At 39.9% G+C, this 18900-nt stretch overlaps 1 protein-coding gene across 7 annotated transcripts in view; it reads left to right on the forward strand.

Annotated features, from left to right (window-relative positions):
* Window positions 1-18900, forward strand: part of ELAVL4 (ELAV like RNA binding protein 4) — an 83684-nt gene that overhangs the window by 52395 nt on the left and 12389 nt on the right. For all 7 annotated transcript variants that reach the window (XM_069863074.1, XM_069863072.1, XM_069863070.1 and 4 more), the window contains exon 3: window positions 11138-11241. In XM_069863074.1, coding sequence (XP_069719175.1) covers window positions 11138-11241 — 104 coding nt within the window. The remainder of the gene's footprint in view (window positions 1-11137; window positions 11242-18900) is intronic.

An 18900-nucleotide genomic window follows, 5' to 3' on the forward strand; every position in this document is an offset into this window, starting at 1 on the left:
TGACAGAGGCTGAGGTATAAGACCTTATGTTGCTGAGTGAAATTATTTGACAAAATTACCAGGGATTTTTCAATTTGCAGTCAGCCAGGTTTCAGATATTGCTGCTGCAATATATTGTAATGTTCCACTTAAGATTTTTGTTTTGCCCAACAAACTCTTGTTTTTCTATTGTTTTATGTGCCTCTGCCACTTCCTTCAGACTGGAAGTGTTATTGCTGCCATTTCCACACAAATTGCTTCCAGGTTTGAGGATGCCCTGGATTTTTTTAACTGTGCTTTTCCTTTCCCAATTTCTCTGCTTGTGTAGCTTTTCTCTGTAAGCAAGCATTTCCTTGTCCTTTAAACAAAAATTTCTCTCCTGTGAACCAAGTGGTGTTACTTAATGTAAGATTGACTGTTCACTCCACCAGGTCATTTCTCTGACCTGTCATGAAAGTGGGAACCTTGGTCAGTGCCCAGGCTCTGTTGTGGTTAGGTCCTTCTGCCTTTGTTCTCCCCATAGCTCCACCACTCGCTACATTGTCTTCTAGAATAGTGGAGTTACTCATAAGCTTTGATTCTGGGAGCCTGGCATCCCTTTTCTTAGTGCAAAATATCTCGTATGTTTGCACCAAAACCGTGCAATATGGTGTCACAGTAACCTGAAATTACTGTCTGTTTTGGTTGATGCCTGACTGGTGACAAATTACTGTTTCTTTGGTTTGCTTTCAGTTTCTTCTGTTGTTCAGTGTTAGGTTTTTTTTTAGTTGCCTTCCACTTTCCTCTGAATTTCAGAAATGCCAGCATTTGGGATGGGATGCAGGAAGGGAAGATATCTGCTGTAATGAAGCATGTGCTTCTTGCATGACCTACTGCTTCCACTGTTGGAGTGCCTTTTCTCTCTGCCTTCACACCATGTAGGTGTTTTAGCATCTTAATTTCATCTTCTCTTCTTAGTAATGGTGTTATGTAGAACACTTCTAATATTTTATCTCCAGTCCTAGTCTTTACACATTTGAAGTATCTATAGGCTTTTGCATCAATTCAGTCTCAATTTAACTAAAAGGTAGTATGTTCTGTCTTTTAACACTGGGCAGTTCTTAACTTGCATCTTAAGTTCTCAAGTCTGAAGTTATTCTTGATATATAAACCTACTGGTTGCTGAAATTTGTCTAAATTAAGGCTGCTTTCCTTTGTCTGGTAGATAGATTTCTCGTTGTCATTGGGTGTTTTTTTTAACATTCTTTATGTACTAGTGGTCCAGCAACCCTGTATCTCCTCTCCATGATGTGATATCGTCTTATTTGGGATGTGAAAAGCTTCCTGCAGTGTATTTACGTAATGCAGTGACTTTTTCAATTCCTGTCACGATTTTCTTTGCACACTGCTGTGTATCACTTTATATGTGCTGATATGTCTTTTTTTCCCCTGGGTCTATTTGCTTTCACTTTTTCTTACTGAATATTGTTTTAACTTAGACTGTTTGTTTCTGATGTCTGTGTTCTTGTTTAATTTTTCTTATTCAGCATTGAATTTGCTGTTCGGGATAGACAAGTCATGGCTGTTTCTTGTCCATTCATGCCTGTCCCCAGAATACTGGATTTTTATAGTACAGTCCCTGTTCTGTTCTGAGACAAAGCAGGGAGGAGTGCAGCCTTGCTCTTCTCAGAACAGCTGCTAATTCAGAGGCAGTGTGCTTCTTGAAAGAAAGGGGGAAGAGAAGATGAAAAGGGAAGCCAGAGATGTCAATTGAGAGGGGGGAATCCGAATATTTGTTCAGAAGTTGAACTGTCTTAAGTATGGCAGGAGCAATAGCTTTTGAATATGTACTTCGAGTTGCTTGAAGTAACATGAACGCACCCATGCTTAAAATCCAGTTTTACATTTAAAGAAACTTGATAAAAGTAGGAAAATGAAGGAGGAGGATAATAAATTCTACAGCATGAAATGTGCGTTTACAAGATATATCCAGCCCAGCACAAATCGCAGTGGTCTAATAAGGTTACTTTCTTAGGGTGGAGAGATGCAGTTTTAGATCTTGGACTGTGTTACTCTGTCAAAGTTCACCTTGGAAGTCTTGATGTCTTTCAGTTTCTTTTCTCCAAAATAGGCGTGAAAATGCTTTCCTCAGTAGTGTTTGAGGAAAGGTGCGTTACAGAGATAAAATGCTTCCATGCTATGGTAATGGGAACTGCAGAAGACTACAGCCAAGTCAGCAGCATCTGTCTCAAACTGCCACTTAAGCTTTGCGTGCAGATTAGTCCATGTCCTGAAGTATAGTAATGGCACAGCTGACTTTGTTAAAATTGTGCAGTATGCAGGTAAGAGCCAAGTCTTGTTTCAGGTGTGATGGAGAACATCTGAAATGCTAGAAGCCTTTGAGACTGTAAGGCACTATTTGCAAGAGTAGGCATGTTTTATATTGCTGGTATGGTCAAGTTTAAAATGGAGCGATTGCATGGCTTTGAAAGTCCTCTTGAAATTTCTATGGAATAGGGTTTTTCAAAAGGATCTAGTGGTGCTTGGCAGCAGCAGGCTGCTTTATCTTGTTCTGTTTTCTGAGTGGATACGTGGGGCTATTTCCGAATGAGAATCATCACTGTCTAATTCTGAAGGATAGCAGCTACTGCCAATTGGTGTTTAATTTACATGAGAGCTGCTACTGCTTCAGCATCTCTGAAATCAAGACATTAAATTACACAGTCTTGCATTAACAGTTCTGGCAAAGATATGAAGGAGGAGAAAACTCATGTCATCTCCTCTGACACAGCCTGGTAAAGTGCACCTTTAGAGCTACAAGGTTGTGGCTGAAAGGTGTTACTTTGTGGAGAAGTTGAGGTTGAGGGTCCTGCATTGTTTTTGAGGTTACAGTGTTTAGGTCTTGATGGTTCTATTTCAGACGGATACAGTGGTCTGGGGATTGCAGTTCACTCACTGGCACCAATGGTTTGATTGCTTTAGTTACGTTTATAGAATTTGTTTCACATTTTAGGCAACACTTTTTTTTTTCCTCTTTTGTTTTTCTAGGCTCATTGTCACAGTATCTGGCAATTCCCATTCAGATATTAAAATTGAGTGGTGTCTGTCTGGTTCATTTTCCCTCATCCTCTCCCCAAGGGGGAGTTTTATGTGGGATGTAGCATGCTGTTTGCAAGGGTTTCCTTTGGGGGATTTTTTTTTTTTTTGGTCAAGTAGCAGTGCCTTTGTTGAAGCCCCTTCAACTTGGGCTGGAGTTCATTAAATTGAACATGTGAAGCTCATAGTACAACTCATGACACACACATACCCCCCACCCCGAGTCCCTGAAAAAGGTCTCTCCTGCACAAATGATCTGGCACTTAATTTAGTGATGGGAGTTTTTTCCCTACTGATTTCCCATGGAAGGGCCCAGCCTTTGCTGTTTGGGGATCAGGGCTCTAATGCCTTAGAGAGAAGAGTTTGCTTGAGGTATCTTGTCCCATCTGAGTAGGTTTGTCAGCACATACACCTCTACAACCTAGCTGGAGCTAAACTTCAGCCTGTGGAACACAGAAGGATTTTCCTCAAGGTTTGTGATTAGATTTGCTTATTTGTTATGGAACTACAAACATTTTGGGAGAGGGTCTATTATAAGGGTATCCCAGTGTCAATCCAGAACCTGGCTTTCCTCTCCAGTAGGATCTTAAGGAGAATCTACTGACACTCAAATCTAGCTGATGACTATTTTTAACCAAGGATAAGTTGTGCTCCTTAATTGTAGGGACAAAGTAGCATCAAAGCTCATCAGGAGCTCTAGGCTGAATTGTATTTCAAAACAGCTGACTTTTCCTAATCTAGAAGGAGATCTTCTCAAAAGAACTAACACGGGCAGCGAAAATACAGTAATTTGATGGAATGTTCCTAAACAGAACTTGCACCTGGTCACTTTCCTGCAAAAGGCAAAACGCAACCTATTTACTAGTCATCCTTTCATTTTGGTGTTGATGAAGTTTATGCATTTTTTCCTAAAAATGCAAAAGCATTTGCAGATGCAAAAGCAATACTTACATTGTAATAGCAGGAGTTTGCTTTTATGCTATTCATGGACAATAGATATTGAATAAATTGTACTCTGTACAAACTCCTGTGTTATAAATAAGCTATAGATTAAATGGGTGCTGTGATGAAGAGCTGTGCTAAGCACAGAACATGCTACTTATGTAGTTGGTTTGTAGTGAGTTTTGACAGTGACAATCTTAGCTTAATTGTTTGGTCTTAGGAGCACTGTGTGCAGAAGCTGCTTCCCTCCTGGTTTGCTTCTCTTCTGAGTGCAGTATGCATCACTGTCATGACAGCAGGTGCTTCTCCTCAAAGGGATAGAGAATGAATGACACTGTTACTGGTATAAAAAAAGCATCAGACAAGGAGCAGGGTTTGAACTGGTCTCATGATCAGATCTCATTTTTCCCTTGATCTGAATCTTCTCTCCGTAGCTTATCTCCTTTTATAGGTAAACAGCTCTATTTCTTGGTAACTTTTATGGAAATAACGAAAAATATAATAAAAGCTGCAATTCGCTTGACCTTATCTGTGCTTTTCAATGTGTCTTCTCAAGGATATTTATGTAACCTTCTCCACAGTCCCTACTTCATACAGCTTTTCATAGAGGTACAGTCGTTCTTTGCTCCTCCTTGTGTGTTTAAAACACTTGTGAAATGGTTTGGAGGCTTGCAGGTTTGTGCTCTGAAATGGGACTGCCAGCTGGAGCAGGGCTTACCTTGGAGTGTTAGCATGTCTCTTCTGTCACTGTTATTTAGGTGGAGAGCATGAGTTTGTCCCTTTCTTATCTCTTGCTGCTTTCCTTGCCAACCATCTGTAGGTGGTGTTTATTAGTAACATTCCCAGTTCATGAGAGTTGTTGGGGAAGGTTGAAGAGCATGTGCAGGTCTGCTTGGAAGAGTCATAACACTGAGTTGAGTTCAGCTGCTTTGATAGAGAAGCTTACACTGGCAGTAGTTTCTTCCCTAAATGTTTGTTGAGGTTAGAGCAAGGGGAAAAAAAATAGAGCTGGGAGGCTCAATTTATGGCAAGCATTACTTTTGGTCCCAAATCTGGAGTGACTGAAGGCTGTTACCATCTCATGGCTTCTGCCTGGCTAATAGGAGATGCTGTCAGACATGGCCTACTTCTGAAGGAAGGGATTGTGTCAGAAAAGCATTGATGCTCAGTGGAGTTTGTTATGGCTGTCAGGCAGGCAGCTTTAATTAGGCTTTACATTTGGGAAGGGACAACAAAACCATGATTTAAGGCAGTTTGTATCGCTGCTGTCCTATTCTCTGCTTCGTTTTTAGTGACTGTTTGTAGTAGTGGCCATAGTCCTTCAATGCGACATTGCATTCCAGAGTAACTTATTATCAAGGAAATAAAGGATTATTTTTTTTCTAGTCCGTTTTTTGCTTACCTGGCCACAGGTGAGCAGTTTGAAGTAGTTCTTCTCGAAGTTACTTTTAGAATCATTTCTTGCAATGGGAGGGCTTCCAACTTGTCTCAAAGTAGTTTACTACTTCTTCCCTTGTGGGAATGGTTACAGTAGGAGCTGCACAAAGAACAACCAGCAGGATTCATGTATTTGTAGAGCTTCAGAGTAGAAGAAATTATTTAGCACTTCACATCTTCTCAGAACCTTCCCTGGATTAATTTCCGCTTGAGCTAAAGCATAGCTTTCTGAAGAAGACAGTCGGAACTTTCCATGTTTCCAGTGGTAGAAGAGACTGGTATGTAGTTAAATACTGATGTTCAATGTCAAAAACAGAAAAAAAAAAGCCTTCCCCAGGGAAATGGTATTTGCTGCTTGGTTCCTACACTTATTTCTTGTTTTGACTGCCATTGGGTGTGACTTCGGATACAAAACTCCATGTTTTATCTGCTGTACAAACACTAAGAAAAATCTCTGTGCTTCAGATGAGAACTGAAGTTGTACTGTTAAAGTTCAGCTTGTTTTTTCATCGGGTAGACAGTTTAACCCTAGTCTTCTGACTGAAAGTTAGTCTATTCTCATGGCACCATTGCCAAAGCATCAGTATCTTTCTTGGAGAATGCACATCGGGATTGAGAACAGTGTTTTGGCTATGTGGCATGCAGCCAGGTAAGCGGCGTATTTTTATTTCACTCCTTCAATGTGTAGCTTTTATGCCACAGACTTTTAACCCTTTTGGCAGCACTGCAAGCTTGATGTGGTTGATTTGTCACCCTGTAGGAAGGCCTTAGTTTCTCCTTTAGAAATTATCATTCTTGGGTTGTTGGGGAATAATCTTAGATTTCTGCTACCTGAATTTACATGTTTGTAGTTTACTGAGGAGCTTAAATTGCATTGTACCTTTACTCTGTGTTTGTACTTATGCTGTCATCCTGTCTTTCTGCAGTCAATTTTCAGGAGCGAGGAGTTTGGTTTTTTCCAACAGTTTAGGGTGGAGATCTGTTTCCTGAGAGGTCCATAGGAAAATATCATTGTAGCAATTTTCTATTCACAATTCCCCGTTAGAGATCTGTTGGTTGATTAATTTTTAATCCATTTAGTGTGTGCCATGTTAATTTTGTTTTAGTCAATTAATAAGGAGTACCAAATCAAGTGCTTTATACAAGACCAAGTATATCAATGCTATTAAATCAACGTTCTTAAAATTTGTAAGTCAAACTTGTAATCTCATCAAGAAGGGTGTCAGTTTAGTTTGACAGAATCTATTTTCCATGAGCCTAATTTGATTGACATTGATTTTATTACCCCTCTCTAATTCTTTATTATTAGAGTCCAGTATTGAATATCCTGTAATTCTCCCTTGCTCAGCATTAGAACTGACAGACTTGTCATTTCCTGGGTCATCCAGTTTTCCATTTTTGAATTTCACTGCAAAAATTGGTCTTTCCTCCGAGCTCCTGGAATTTGTACAGTGCTGTAAGAACTGCGGAAAATTGCAAGAGAGCTGTTTGTGCCCTTTTTTAGTGTCTAATCTGTGCAAGTGATGAAGATAATCTCATTTAAACATGTATAATTTTAGGAGCTGCTGTTCTAATGTCCACCTGAATTGGTAGTTAGTACTTCATATAGCTTTTTCAGGTGTACATAACACATCTATTTTTCTGTACTGTTATTATTATATGCTGATGAGTCAGCATGAGTGTGAAGGTGGTGGGAAAGTGTTTGTTATCTATAAAAAAAACCTTGTTGTTCTGACCTTTCCTAGCCAGAGATTTTTTCTGGGTGGTTTGTTTTCTTGCTTCATATCGTTTGTTATGTTGGTTTCTGTTTTCCCTTTATCTCTTAAGTTGAATATGAAATTGGCCTAAGTAGACTGGCTTACAAAGGCAGTAAAGGCAGGTGCAGGTCTTTTGCACTGCCTTTTTCATAGTTTTGCAAGTTTTAGGATGTATGGATAAATGTTATGAACAGGATATATTGTTTTTCACAGATTGTTTCTAATAGTTTTTTTTCATCATGGTGACTCTTCAGCTCTCTGAAATGGAGCCTTCTAAACTATTAAATGCTTACATTACCAGCTTGGGATTGGTTTTGCATGTGTTTTTTAAAGACTGTCAAGTCTTTGATCATTTTTAACCCTGCTATCACTCGCTTAGACCTATTCTTTACTGGATCATAGGAGAACCACTACATGTTTTCTGCAAGCTAGATAAAACACTCAGAGAGTAGTAATAGCGACATAACAAGGTTGTGTTCTGGATCATCTAGAAGTATCTCTTGCCTGCCCTGCTGAATCACAGTATGTGATGAACTATTGGATTCCAAATCACAGAAAATATTTACTATTTACAGTGCTTTTCCTGGGAAGTATAGCATGGGAATGAACTTCAGTGCCGGTGTGGCATCCTACTGAGAGGTCCAGCTGCTTGCTTCATGCTGCCAGATTGCGTCCAAAGAAATGTTACCCTTTTTGAGTACCTGCAATAAGAGTACATGATGAAAAAACCTGCGGAGTTCATACTACTTCACCGTATTATGGAATGACTCTTTCTCTTCTTTCTCTACTAGTAACAATTTCTTTAATGTTTAGAGTCTGTATTGTCTGGCATAAAGTGTATTGCTCTTGAGAATAATTTGAAAATAATATTTTTAGCTGGATATTTAAATTTTTTTGGTTTCTTGGCTGTATATGTTTAGCACACTAAAACTTCATGATGCCTGGCAGCAGTTGTAAAGCTTTTCACAAATTTCTTTTTTCTGAGTTGATTTTCTTTAAGCGTTTTATGATGGGGGTTGTCCTCATCAAGTGATGGTGTTTATGGGAGGTACTTGGAAAGACAAAAATAGACCAACCAAAGTATAGCCCTGAAGTGGCAAGCTCTTAACTGAAAGTTTTTTCTCCCCTTAGCTTCAGTGGTACAAAACAAATAGCAGAAAGCAGCACCAGGAATTAGCTCACCGGAAGAATTGCATCAAGATTTCAGTAGGCTGAAAAGGGTTTGTGGCTTGATGTTTTTTAAGATAAAATGGAGGGGGAATAAAAGTCAGTGCTCAGATTGCTGAGTAGACCCACCCTAACTTTTGTGTGAGTATATAATCCAGCCAATATAGCAATTAATGTATTTGATACCAACTCATAATCAATAGCTTAAGAGTAACAGGCCTTAGACTATTACAACTTTTATAGAATTCATTATGTTCAGGAATATATGCTAACCAAAGAAATCATGTTTCTTTGTACCTGTTATTTTAAGCAAAACTTTGACAGTGTAACCATTTTCTTTTAGGCATGTGCACAGACGGCTTTGTTCGTGTTGGTACTCCTTGTCCTTCTCCTTGCAGAAAATATTTTTTAATGTTTCCAGTTGATAGTGAGAATCAGAGATGATGGTATCGAAATTATTTGAATAATGTTACTGGAGAGCTCCAAGGAGAGAAGTGAATGGTCTGTAAGGAGTAAATGGCCTATGAAGTTTCTGTATCATTTTTTTCTTGTATTGCTGTTCCATTGTCTTACAACATGTTGACTGTGGGTTTATCCACAGACTCTTCCTTGCAGAAGTGAGAATGTTCCTACAAGAAGTTATTAACAACCATTATATGTGTTGTTGAAGTTGGTTAGTCCATGTGCCTTGAGAATAAGTGGCTGGAGATGGAAGCCTATGTTTGGACAGGCTGACATCAATCCCAGGCCCTGTGCCAGTGGCTTCCTTTATGTCTACCTCAGAAGGCCAGTAGATGGTAATAGGAAAAGCAGTGACAAACTCCAAGCCTGGATCCTAGCATTTCCTTTCCTCCTCAAAAAGAGGTTCATTTCCTGGAGAATGGTTTCTTTCTGCCTAGCATGGTTTAGGATTAAATGTTTTGAGGCTCTGACACATTCAGAGGCACAGGGATTTGGGACTGTGTAAAAGACAAGAAAAGGAAGGTATGACATGGAAAGGATTGTCGTAGTATTTCTGCACCAGGCTTATTGCTCAATCAGACTTTAGCTCCTTCTTGATTCATGTTGTGTACCTTAGGTAAGAATATTTTTTACATTACTTCAACTCTCCTGGAAGACTGGGTACGTTTTTATGCTTTTTTTCTGAAGTTAAATTGGTTGGATGAGGTTGTTCCCTGGATATGTTGTAGATAGTAACAGCCCTTTCTTACTCCTAGGCCCGCATGTGGGCATTTTAGGCGTGAACTGCAGTGTTTCCGTGGATTTTTAAGGTCTTCTATCACATAGCAGCTTCTAGTGCTTTGATCTGATTTTGTGAGTTAGAAGCGCTCCCTATATTTGTGTTACAGCAAATGCTGTATCTTTGGTGTCTGACTGAGAAACACACAGATGCTTTTTTGTAGTCCAGAAGACAAAGAAACAAAGCTTTGTGCTTGGGAGGCAGGATCCGTGCCTCCAGGGTACATCAAGGCACTTGGTGTGCAGCTGCTTTCCCAACCTCCACTTGCTCCTGCTGAGCGGTAGGTGGGTCGCCTGTTTGCGGCTCCTGCAGACGGAAAACTTTCACAAATGCTGTTCTTCTTTGTGAGGGATTTTCACATGACTCCTTTCTTGCTGCCTTTGAGCAGGAGTGCTTGGATCCCGTGCACGTCACCACCCAGAGGCAGATTTTCTGTTGACTTGCTCTTCTCCAGATACACTGAAAGGGTGTGTGAGAGGGAGCTTGGCTGGGATGTGGGGCTGCTTCCCTGACTGCTTGGGCATTTAATCCTGGAAGTTGATTGTCTGTATTTTTAAGTGTATGTGCCTTAAAAAGTTAAGAGTTGTAGTGTTTTCCAAACATGCAAAATAACGTTCAGTAGGAGGCCTATGGAGGAAGAGATCTGGATGTGGCTATCACATCGCGTTAGTAGTGTTGATGCTGCAAAGTTTGGTATTTGGGAACAGGGAGAAGGTAGCTCTTGGGTGCTGGTTCTCATGCCCTGTTGCAGACACAGCTCTGTCCTTGAACTGTGTGAATGAGTATCTGTAGTGCTAACAGCCTGGCCTCTCCAGCTCTGTTACTTATCTCAGCTATTAAGCAGGTCTCCTGTTCCTGCTGCAAACATAAACACAGATCTTGCTAGTAAAACAGAAGCTGTTGAAATTTTTTTGGCTGCTAAAGTGGGCTCCTGCCATCCCGTGCACAGCAGCAGTTGTACTGTTTTGGTTTTAACTGTCAGCTCTAATACACAGAGGAAAGCTTTAATGTGGTCTCATCCTACTGCAATTTGATCTGTCCGTTCTTTTCCTATTTACTGGCTGCTCACTGAGCAATAAAATGAGATGTAAAGGTGGTTGTCTGTTTCTCAGTCAGCTGCTTCAAGGTTTGTGTTAAAACACCACTTCCTAAAGTTTTCTATAAACAGTAGCAAAATTTTGTGTATACTTTTTATCGATTTTAAGTGGTGGCCTCATTAATCTGGCAGGTCAGTAAGTTACATTTATTAAGAACTCAGTGCAACACTATTACAGGGTTCTGCTGCTGTCAAGCATCATACCTGCTTTTTCAGTTAACTCTTGGGGAGAGGAGGGTTGGGAGTTGCTTCTCTTTTTTTAAAGTAGGATCTCCCCAGCAGCGATTGGCCATTTACTTCCACTGTATTAATGAAATGAAGAACGGCATTGAGACCATAGGGGAAAGCAGGGATTAAAAGAAAAATGTAAAAAAAATTGTTTCCATTCTTGGAAGCTGTGACTGTGCTTAAAACACTAAGTCCTTTTTTCTTGTGTTTCAACAGGGCAGAGTTTAGGGTATGGATTCGTTAACTATATTGATCCAAAGGATGCAGAGAAAGCCATTAACACTTTAAATGGACTCAGACTCCAGACCAAAACCATAAAGGTAAGACAACAGAAAGTGCCTCTTGCTCTGTTTAGGAAGTGGAGAAAGCAGTTGAAATGGTTTCTGGCAATCTCCATTGTAAGGGATGTGTGGGTAATGAGCTCCTACTTGGAACTATGGTAAGATGCACAGAAGATGAAATCCTTCTCTGAAATTGCTTCTATTGTTAAAGTGGGAAAGTAACAGGAAGCTCCTTAAAGCATTGCGTTGAGGCTTAAATGTAGAATAAAACAGCCATAGTGATACCATTATCCATAAACAGAGGTGAGATACATGACAGTGTGTTCATAAGTTACACATTTTCTTGTGTTTTAATAGGAAGTACCTTGATGTGTAGCTCTTAGTGACACTCATGTTATTATCAGATGTTGTGAGTGTTTCTCAAGTTATAGCTTGTCACTCTGAAAATAAACAGTGTTTTATCAATTTCCACATCCTTAGTTTGATTTATTCTTTTAAAAGCTGGAGGGATTAGCCATCCCCCTGAAGTCTCTCATTTCATTGTTGTAATAGACCATTAGTTATTCAACGACCTTCTTTAGTGGTCTCACAAGAAAAGCAAGTTTCTACACTGTCATGTGTTTTGCTGCATGGCTGATAAAGCTTTTTTTGGAACAGCTTGTGGAAGATTTCCACATCCCGAATTCTGACAAATAATACAGCTTAAGGAATGTGAATCAACAAATTGAAGGAGAACAAACAGCAGATCTGAAACTGCTTTGATCATATTTGAATGTTGGCTTTTGAGTTGTATAGTTTTCTTAATTCATTTTCTTATTTCATTTGTATTTCAAAGCCAAAAATGTTAAATAATATAAAAATAGAATTTTTAATTGTCAAAATATTGGTGCAGATGTCAGTGATTAGATGTCCTGCAAAAAAGATAGCTTGGTCAGTATTGTAATTGTACTTAACCTTTCTCACTAAAGGTTTTGGTTTGGACAAAGTATTACCTAAAGCAAAAGTATTTGAGTTCCTGTGTGTCTTTGTTTCAAATAAGTTTTTCCCTGGTCTTTTTGATTAGTGAAGAGCAGAAGTGCCCTAAGATGAGATGAGGGTTATGAAAGCAGTGGAGTAGCTGCATGGATTATATAGAGAGGGCTGCTTCCAAACCTCCCTTGGACCAACTCAGTTCCAACCCATAGATATGTTTGTGGGACATATAGTGAAATGCTCACATCATGGGTTTTTTTAGTTAAATAGAAAATCTTGTAGGAATATTTAAGGCAAAACAGCAAAATCTACTGTCTTATCTACTGCTGCAGGTGGAAATACATGCTTGGAGTCAGCACTTTCTGCTTACAGTAAAAAGTTGAGCAGTGAGTTGCTCTTCAGATTGCTTTTAAAGGCATGTTATCAGGAAAAAATACCGTATTTTGAAAGTACTAACCTGTCTCTGGGCTTCTTTATTAAAAACTCAGAACTTGGGATATTAGATAAATTTTTAATGTAGCATTTTTGTTTTGTACATTGAGTGTTAGATAATGTGCTACATTTCTTGTCCTAAGTACCCAAGTATGATGTTGTTCTGTCTCTGATTTCGTGAGCCAGAGAAATGCTGTTGTAGTCATAATAGTCTGAGGTTACATGAAATGTATTAGTTATAAAAAGGCCTTCAAAATCTCCTACCTGCACCAATTATTACTTTACACTTTTCACATGCAAATTTAAACCATTATGCCTGTCTTTTTATCATGTGTAGTAAATTTTTTGTTATCCAGGAACTTCCCATGCTAAAATATCTTCACAGAATGTTTTTAAATTTTTTTCACTTCAGTATAAATTTTATGAGTTCTAATGTTTTATTAGCTTTGGGGTTTTTATGCATATTAATAGCTAGTAAACTTTTATAGAATTCATGACATTTTGTTGGGCTCTTGAAAGCTGTTTAAAATTTGATAATAAGCAGGGAGTGACCCTAACCCATATGCACTGGAGCTGCATAATTTCTTTGGTGACTGGGGAGTTACATAGGCTTTTTTAATTGTTTTCAAGTATGTTTATGCAGCTGGCTAAGACTAACCCAAAGGGAGCATTCTATTCAAATATCCAAACTTTGAGCATAATAGGCTTCTAATTTTTACTTCCCAACCCAATTTTTAATTGCAGAAGTACATGCAAGTACTTCACCTTACCCCCTTGGTTTTATGTATTAAGTTTTGCCCTTAGAAATCTTAAATTAGGTCTGCATCCCTGATACTGTGTGATGGGGATAGAGGTTCTCCAGTGTTCAGGCTGAGTGGTGAATAATGTTTTAACGACTCCCAGAAGTCCCTGTGCTGCTGGAGTCATCCCTAGTTTCCAAAGGACCACACAGTGGCAAGAAATTGTACTTGGTGCCGAAGTCTCCAAGTTTGCCTGTTGTCTGTCTCCCCCTCCCCCTGGTTCAGCACATCACTGTAATTCATTACAAGATTGGATAATTCAGATTCATAAATTACTATATTTAACTATCAGAGGAGGTTAGTGTAACTATGCCCTTTACAGTTAGCACAAATGCTCTTTTGGTGTGTTAAAAAAACCTGTCTCAAAAATAGAGGAAAGGATTTGGTGGCATATAGGTAGGCTAAAAAAAAAATACTAGAGTAACATTAGGCTGAAAAAGTACTAAGTATTACTTTATTCTGTTGTCTTGTGTAGTTGGCTTTTTGTGCCCCAGAATGAATCTGTAATGTCCTTTTGATGGATGGTCTGAGCCCTGGCTTCTGCTCCTGCAAGCCGGGTAGCTGCAGCCTGGCAGGTAGCATTTTTCTGGGTACCTTTTGTTTGGGGCTGTTTTGATGGAAAGTTGAAATGAGTAATCTGTGCAAGCCCTTGTATAGTGGCAAATTACTTCTGCTTCCTGTGGTCACCTTGGTCCTGCTTGCTCAAATAGTTGTGGGCTCTGCTGTCCCTTGCACCAAGAATGAACACGAGCTTGCTCTGGGGTGTCATATTTGCCCTCATTTTTTGACCCCACAAGGCTTAATTCTTATTTAAAAAAAAAAAAAATTCTGCGTATGTCCCCAAATCCTGTACTTCTCACTCCAGCAAAATTTCTGTGGCCGTTTAATGTTCTCTCTCCTGATGCCTTGCAAAACAGCCATGCAGTTACAGGAGGAACTGGTTTTATAGCAGGATCAGCAAAACAGCTAGGCACAGTCTGCTCTCTGATGTGCAGACTAAAATAACTGAAGAAATGTTCTTTTTATTATTTCATTGTTACAATAAATAATCCCTTTTTCACTGTAGCAGCTAAAATATTTATGTGCATTTTAAGTCGATGATGCCCTTTCAAGTCAAAGTCGAGAGGTGACTATTTACACAATATTTGTTTGGGGAAAGCATTGAGGGAAGTGTTGTGTTTGGTAATAGGTTATATACGTTATGTTCTTCCTCAGATGATCATAGTGCAAATTTTATTTATGCAATTTTGTAGCAGCAGCAGCATCTTGTGAGGGAGAAGGGCTTTGCTTTGTTTTTACAGCTAAGGCTTGATATAAAACAGCTTAGAATGAGGGGAGATACAGCTTGTGTTGAAATAAATATATATTCCAGAAATTGAATCTATTTTTAGAAATGAAATTTGCCCATCCATAAAAGCATATGAAAGGTCACTGCTGCTGTTGAAGATTGCCTGGCAATTCAGTTGCATCAAATATCAGAAGGAAAATAAGATGTGTGATGCATGGGATACAGATTGTTTAAACAATCTGTCCTGGAAAATGGACAGCCTCCGAAAGGATGTGAAGGAAGCGTTTTATAATTTACCCAGGGATTCAGGTGACCTGGCTTCTTGTTGGGGAATGTTGGAACAAGAGTAGAACAGAGTTTTGAATGGAAGTTTGAAATCTAAAAAGAGTGACCTGCTGAAGCACGATCTTGTGCCCCCCTCTCCTTCCTTTTCTCCATTGCCTGATAAGTAGGTTGGTTTCTTTATTCCCTCACAGGAGCAGGTAGCATGCTGTGACACTGCTGGAGCAGACCTCTTGAGTGAGGGGAGAAGCAATCTGCGTTTTCTATGCCCTTAATGCTTTCCAGTTTTTAAATCCATCAGATCTACCAGATGATGAAATACCCAACAGATAGGATCATTCCTCTAGAGCTGGAGACTTTTTCTAATTTTAATTTTTAGTTATGTGAATCAATAACATGGAATTTAACTACTGCTGTTTTGATGCTTCTTATTGTTAGTTCAGGTTGCTTTTCTGTTATGCTGTCCTGTTTTGGTCGGCAGGACTGGATGGTCCTTGTTTAAAATGCAGCAAATAGGGCTGTAGGAGAAAGCTTTCTGGAAATAAAGGAGTAACATTGCTGCTTAAAGATCTTGCTATTTATCTTGGGGGATTTTGGTGCTTTTTCAAATGCCAGGTATTTTTGTAAGACTCGGGCTCTAAATCTGTCCATGTTAATTCTTGTAAATCTCTGCAAAACTACAAATCATTCTGTCACTGTAGGGTGACCAAATAATAGCAACCTTGGACTTTTCTATCCTGCAAAGTCGTTTGTCAAAAAGATTGCCTTGCAGTTGTGTTTGGTGGTGGAGGAGGCATTGGAAGTGCGAGTCAGAGGAGGAGGGGGTGTGACAGTGAATTATGGGGAGAAGCGCTGCATCTTCTGCACCTTGTCCCAAGCCAGTTTGGGAGGTACAGGGGAGTGAAATGCAGTGATTTGAGTTGCAGCCAGGAAGTGCTGGCTTGTGGATAGTTATGGTAGCTGACCTCTGATGCTGGATGCCCTTGATGCAGTACTCTGCTGATGTCCCTGCATTTTTCACCTGTGTTTTCCTATAGCTTCCCTGTGGGCTACCTGCCACCTAGCTGGCCAGCTGTCATATGCAGCTGTTTCTTCCAGTGAAGAAATAGTATTTGTTCAAGTCTAGGCAGTAAGGGGAGGGTGTATTGAGATCTGGGGGTGCTTTGATTTGTGGAGGAACAGAGGAAAGGAAATACAGGGGGGAAGGCACAGAGAGGGCTTAGGTGTTCTGTGAGGGAAAGGAGATGGAGGCTTAGGGCAGGGTGGAAGATACTGGAAGGCACAGAGCGTTGTTGGATTGTGACAGAGGGATTTGTATTTAAGTTCTACATGTATGCAGCTGCATTGAGCCCCATTTGCGTATGCAGCGTGCTGCACTGCATGTGCTGTGCAGGCTCAGCAGTGGCCTGCAGATGCATTTGGCTATGTTTCCCCCAAAACTTCACTAAATCTCTGTAGAAAAGAGTGTGCACTTCTTTCCTTCATGAAAATTCAGATTACAGGCATTTGTTAGCTGTGGATTTGGGATGTAGTTGCTGTATAGTTCCTTTTAAAATTAGTGATGGCTTGTTTTGTTATGTGGTATCTTGGAGTTAGTCATAAGAGAGGTCATCTCCTGCACCCTTGTACAAAGCTTGGGGCAAGAAACTTTAAAGATGCCACAGACCTGGAAAGCCTCAACTAAGTTTACTTTATTTTTGCTCTTGAGGAGCCTTTATCTGTCCACGTAACATTTGGACTTCGTAATGCTTGTTAACAAATCTTCCTTCACCCTTCTGTGCTTGTAGTGATGCTGTGACTTTAGAGTGCTGCATTTGAAGGCTTCAATTTGGCTCTCCTGCTTTCAGCAGGCAGCAGATAGTCTTTATCTGTTAGTTTTGTCTGTCTTCTCTTAATTGAGATTTTTTTAACTGCTTCAGTTTTGCCATTGAGTTGTTTTCATTCCACAGAGCCTGAGCTATTGTTTCTCTTAGCTCTGCTTTTGATACAGCTGGAGTGCTTCTAGGTTATCTATGGATGTCTTTCCTGAAATAAAGGGACAGACCATTGTATCTTACCTGCAATCATAATTAATCCCAGTAAAATGGCATTGAATTGATCAGTGGTGAAGTGCATCATGAGCCTCCTCTATCCTCCAGGTAAGGAACTAGAGAAGAGAAAGGACAAGGCAGGGCAAGCACCGTATGTGAAAATATTCCAGATTCTGGTCTTCACCCTCTGTACCAGAGGGTTTTTGTGTGATTGTTCTGAGAAAGCATGTAGCTCTCACAGGAGCATTTCTTAAATCTGTGCTTTTGCACAAAATTGGGGCACAAATGAGGGCCTTGAAACGGTTGTGGGCAAACAGCTGTTATAACCATGGCCTGTTCTCTGGTGTTAAGCAGATTTTACTTCTGGTTTTGTATGTGCATGAAACAATTGGAGATTGTCCTTGTTTACACATGTGAAGCTCTTTGAGAGGTTATGTTAAAGCACTTGCAGTGTTTAGCTATGGAATAAGGCTGCAGGTAAAGGAAGGGTTGTATCCACTTCACACATTTGGATCTCGGGCTTAAAACATGACTCACCTTGAAAGTCATGCAAGAAATCCTACATTTCCAGCGTGTCATGCAAAGAGATGGGAGCAAAGTTAGTCAGAATTATCAAGGTCACAAAGAGGCTTATTTTTGAATGTTACACAAACACTTTTTGAAAGCTGCCCAGGGAGACACAATACCAACTAGAGCTTATCTGCTTGCAGATGGAGTGGTGTCCCAGGGACTGCAGGCAGCATTGGTGGAGTGGTTTGGTGGCCTCTGACTCCCTGTGCTGCCATGCAGCACTCTAGTTAAAGGCTCCTGACTAGTCTCATGTTCCCTGGATGACTGCCACTGGATGTGGTGCAAGGCATACATCTCCTGGGAGGAGATGAGTTTTTGAAAGACATGAGATGCTAGGTTGCTTGTCAGCAGATGTTTTGACCAAGGCAGGGTGGCTCTGCTTGACTAGCACATCCTTGCAGGGAAGGATTATGCTGTTCCTCTTTGAGCAGTCAGGAGTTGAGAAATTACTGTGACTTGCTCCACAAAAATAATTTTGCAAGGAGGCTTCTAGAAATCGACTCTGTGTTTGAGGAGTCTGGGATCAGTGTCTGAACTGAAGGAAACTCTTGCTATAAGCAGCAATGAAGTGGTTAAGTGTCAGTGTTTAAATGGTTGCTGATCATGCCCAGCCTCCAATACAAATGGGATGCTTTCATGCCTCTGGGTGACTTTTCTATGGGCTCTGACTTGGAAAGACCAGATCACTTCAGTTTGTGTTCTGAAGGGTCTCGAGGTTAGAAATTTTTCAAGAAGTTTTTCTACATGGGAAAATGGGTAGGAAATCAGTAGGGAAGGTAATTAACTGAGTGATATTTTCTGTGCTCCTGACCACAAAATGCGTATTACCATGTAAGATGCTGGGCCTTATGATTTTGAAACAGTTTGGAGACAGTGGTGCAGGCTTGAGATGGCTGTTTGTATTCAAGAGAAGTCCTTACACTTCATGTTCAATGTCAGAGGAAAAATATTCTAGCAAATGTTTTTTGCAGTTAATGTATATATATTTATAGAAACTAACATCAGAGGCCAGCAAGCTGTAAAATGAATTGTACAGCACTTTATTATCTTCCTTCCAAATTTGACCGAAGAGCTCCTAAATGATCTTATCCAGTGAAATACAACACAATTGTTCGATCTCCAGCTATCATACAAATGGACAAACATTTTAATGCTGTGAAATGCCTGGGTCAAACAGTAGCTTGGCATTCTCCAGCTCATTTATTTGAATTTCTTGTGGTGACTAGGATTTCCATATTCTTTTCTTTCTCAACACACTTTCAATATAGGGCACTAACACTGCCATGAGCAAAAAAAAAAAAAATCATTTTGAAGTGTGAAAGTA

The sequence above is a fragment of the Phaenicophaeus curvirostris genome, chromosome 8 (assembly GCF_032191515.1).
Source record: "Phaenicophaeus curvirostris isolate KB17595 chromosome 8, BPBGC_Pcur_1.0, whole genome shotgun sequence".
Taxonomy (NCBI): Eukaryota; Metazoa; Chordata; class Aves; order Cuculiformes; family Cuculidae; genus Phaenicophaeus; species Phaenicophaeus curvirostris.